The sequence below is a fragment of the Lipotes vexillifer genome, unplaced genomic scaffold (assembly GCF_000442215.2).
Source record: "Lipotes vexillifer unplaced genomic scaffold, Lipotes_vexillifer_v1.1 scaffold528, whole genome shotgun sequence".
Taxonomy (NCBI): domain Eukaryota; kingdom Metazoa; phylum Chordata; class Mammalia; order Artiodactyla; family Lipotidae; genus Lipotes; species Lipotes vexillifer.
The window spans coordinates 1,182,525-1,186,171 of record NW_006794582.1 but is presented as its reverse complement, the minus strand read 5'-3'; the positions used below and the strand labels follow the sequence as shown (position 1 = coordinate 1,186,171).

Below are 3,647 nucleotides of genomic sequence, written 5' to 3'. Positions count from 1 at the left end.
CAAAAACCAAGGTTGTTTAAACTTCTGGGCTTTGGTTTCTCCATTTTGAAAATGAAAATAATATATACCTTGCTTTCTTTATAGGGTTGTTCTAAGTATAAAATTATACAATAAATGGAATTTTTATTTCCATAAAAATGTGCGAAGGATCTAGATTTTTAAAAAACTGTCTTTTGTTTAACTTCTTTCCACTTATCCAGGAATGATGCAACCAGAGAGGAACTTCCAGAGTTTGGGCTCTAGATACAGGCAAAACTCTTTCATGTATGATGTGAAGCGAGATGTGTACAATGAGGAGACCTTTCAACAGGAACACAGAAGGAAGACCACTTTCTCTGGGAACTTGGATATCGACATCAGCACTGTCAGTCACCATGTCCAGTGCCGGTGCGTGTGTGCGATCATTCAGCTGCCACCAAGCTGGTAGCCCTAAAACTCTACTTGATGCCTTTGGTGCCTACTTCTGTTTTCCTCCTCTGAATTCCTGTCAACAGAACCCTTAGCTTATTGCATAATTCCTCTACAGTTTTTTTTGTGGTTTGTCTTGTAGCACCTTCTTCTTTTTTTTTTTTTTTTTTTTTTTGTGGTACGCGGGCCTCTCACTGTGGTGGCCTCTGTGTCTATCAGAGCTAATGAACATCCTTTCAGAATAATTTTTTTTTTTGCTTTTTTAAATTGTGGCAAAATATATATAATATAAAATTTGTTGTTTTAACCATTTTAAAGTGTACAAATTAGCAGCATTAATGACATTCACGTTGTTGTGCAACCATCACCACTATCTATTTCCAAAACTTTTTCATCACCCCAAACAGAAACTCTGTACCCATTAGGCAATAACTCCCCATTTCCCCCTCCTCCAGCCCCTGGTAACCTCTCTTCTACTTTCTGTCTCTATGGATTGTGTATTCTAAATATTTCATTTAAATGGAATCAGACAATATCTGTCTTTCATGTCTGGTTTATTTCACTTAGCACAATATCTGTTTTTCATGTCTGGTTTATTTCACTTAGCACTTATCTGTCTTTCATATCTGGTTTATTTCACTTAGTGTAGCGTGGATAAGTGCTTTATTTCATTTTATGGCTGATGATACTCCATTGTATGTATGTACCACATTTTGTTTATCCATTCATCTGTTAATGGACACTTAGGTTGTTTCCAATTTTTGTCTATCATGAATAATGCTACCATGAATATTGGCATAGGAGTATCTGTTCAAGTCCCTGCTTACAATTCTTTTAGGTATACACCTAAGAGTGGACTTGTTGGATCATATGTTTAACTTTTTTTTTTTTTTTTTTTTTTTTTGGGGTTTTTTTTTATTTTTTTTTTTTTTTTTTTTTTTTTTGCGGTACGCGGTCCTGTCCCTGTTGTGGCCTCTCCCATTGCGGAGCACATGCTCCAGACGTGCTGGCTCAGCGGCCGTGGCTCACGGGCCCAGCCTCCCCACGGCATGTGGGAATTTTTTTTTCACAGCAGCTGCAGCATTGTGCATTCACATCAGCAAGTGTTCCAATTTCTCCATATCCTCTCCAACATTTGTTATTTTCCATTTTTTTAAATTATAGCCATACTAGTAGGTGTAAAATGGTATCACATTGTGTGTTGCTTTTTATTTTTTTTGCACTTCCCTAATAACTAAATATGATGAGCATCTTTTCATGTGCTTATTGGTCACTTGTGTATCTTTTTTGAAGAAATGTCTATTTACTTCCTTTGCCCTTTTAAAAATTAGGTTGTTTATCTTTTTGTTGTTGAATTATAGGAGTTCTTTATATATTCTGGATATTAAACCCTTATCAGATATATGATTTGCAAATATTTTCTCCCATTCTGTAGGTTGTCTGTTGATGGTGTTCTGTATACACAGTTTTCATTTTAATGAAATGCTATTTATCTATTTTTTTCTTTTGTTGCTTGTGATTTTTGTGTCATATTTAAGAAACTATTGTGAAATCCAAGGTAATGAAGATTTTCCCGTTTTCTTCTAAGAGTTTTATAGTTTTAACTCTTAAATTTAGATCCTTGATCCATTCTGAGTTAATTTTGTATACGGTATAGTGTAAGAGTCTGACTTCATTTTTTTCCATGTAGTTATCCCATTTTCCCAGCACTATATGTTGAGGAGTCTATTCTTTCTCCATTGAGTGGTCTTGGCCAGAATATTTTTAAATGCATAAAATACATAGTATTATAAAGGAAACCAGTTATATTGAAATATAGTTATCAAAATATGAAAATATCCAAAAATTACATTTAATGATTGTGGGTCTAATAACTACCATACTTTCTAAGTAATGATGAATATAAATGCTATTTTAAGATATCTGTGGCAATTTTAATGTAATATGAAGATATTTGTGATTCTATTGGTGAAGAAGTCAAGCTCTGCTGATACTACTGTGGTTTGTTGTCAATGTTCATAACTGAAGGAAATGCTACATTTCAGTTAGGAGGTTAGTGAAAATAAAGATATAATTTTTCCTGAAGTCACATACCACCATGAATTCTATCTAGAGACACCTTGGTCATCCATGGACCTCAGGTTAAAAACCCTTTGTGACCTACATCATGATTTTAACCCTAACTACTCAACCTGTCCTCACTCACACTCCAGATTTATTAGTCCCTCTTGTCCCTTGATTTATCACTCATAATTGGCATGAGTTAGGTGACAAGTGAGGAAGGCCTCCACGCAGCCCTATTGCAGACCTCCCTCCCTCTGAGCCTTCTCCTTTGCCCATATCCTGCGTTTTGCAAGTTGTGGTTTTGGATGTCACTCCCCTGTCCTATATCACAACTCTCATTTTTTCTGCTCCAGGATGGGTCAGAGTTCATATATCAAAGAGAGCATTTGGGGGCCACATTGGTTTTGTCTCTACAAAAGGATAATCTTTTCCTGACTTATACCTCATCATCAACAGGTACTACCAAAGAAATTTCAGCCTTATTCCCCTCCAGCTGCCCTATCCTTAGACCCTTAAATCTGACCCACACTGCCTCCCATGGGTTTTTATAGCAGTGCTTATTCCCTACTTCTAAAACAAACAGTTATATCCACTTCTGAATTTTAACCTGAAAGGTAGCACAGCACTGTGGTTAAGAGCAAGACTCAGAAGCCAGATTGCCTGGTTCTGAATCCCAGTTCTGCTGCTTTCCAACTGTGTGACCTTAGGTAAGCTATCCATGCCTACTGTGCTTCAGTATCCTCATCTATAAAATAGGGATGATAAAAGCACCTACCTTATAAGGCAATTGTGAGGATTTAAAGAATATTTGTAAAGCACCTAGCAAATAGTAAAATAATAATAATAATCTTTTAATTTCATCTCTTCCTTTCTGCAGAAAACCTCATATCTTCCTTCATTTTCTCCCTTTTAGTTACCCAACTGCAATACTCCCTCTCTTTAAAAAAATCTCCCCTGGGGCTTCCCTGGTGGCGCAGTGCTTGAGAGTCCGCCTGCCGATGCAGGGAACGTGGGTTCGTGCCCCGGTCTGGGAAGATCCCACATGCCGCAGAGCGGCTGGGCCTGTGAGCCATGGCCACTGAGCCTGCACTGTCTGGAGCCTGTGCCCTGCAAAGGGAGTGGAAAAACAGTGAGAGACCCGCGTACCGCAAAAAAAAAAAAAAAAAAAAAAAAAA

General features: G+C 37.3%; 1 protein-coding gene across 1 annotated transcript in view; it reads left to right on the top strand.

Moving 5' to 3' along the window:
• Positions 1-205: 205 nt before the first annotated feature.
• The window catches only part of SLC26A8 (solute carrier family 26 member 8), a 66,370-nt gene continuing 62,928 nt past the window's right edge, over positions 206-3,647 (top strand). The window contains 1 exon segment of the mRNA XM_007467293.1: positions 206-387. Within this exon segment, the coding sequence (XP_007467355.1) occupies positions 206-387 (182 nt within the window).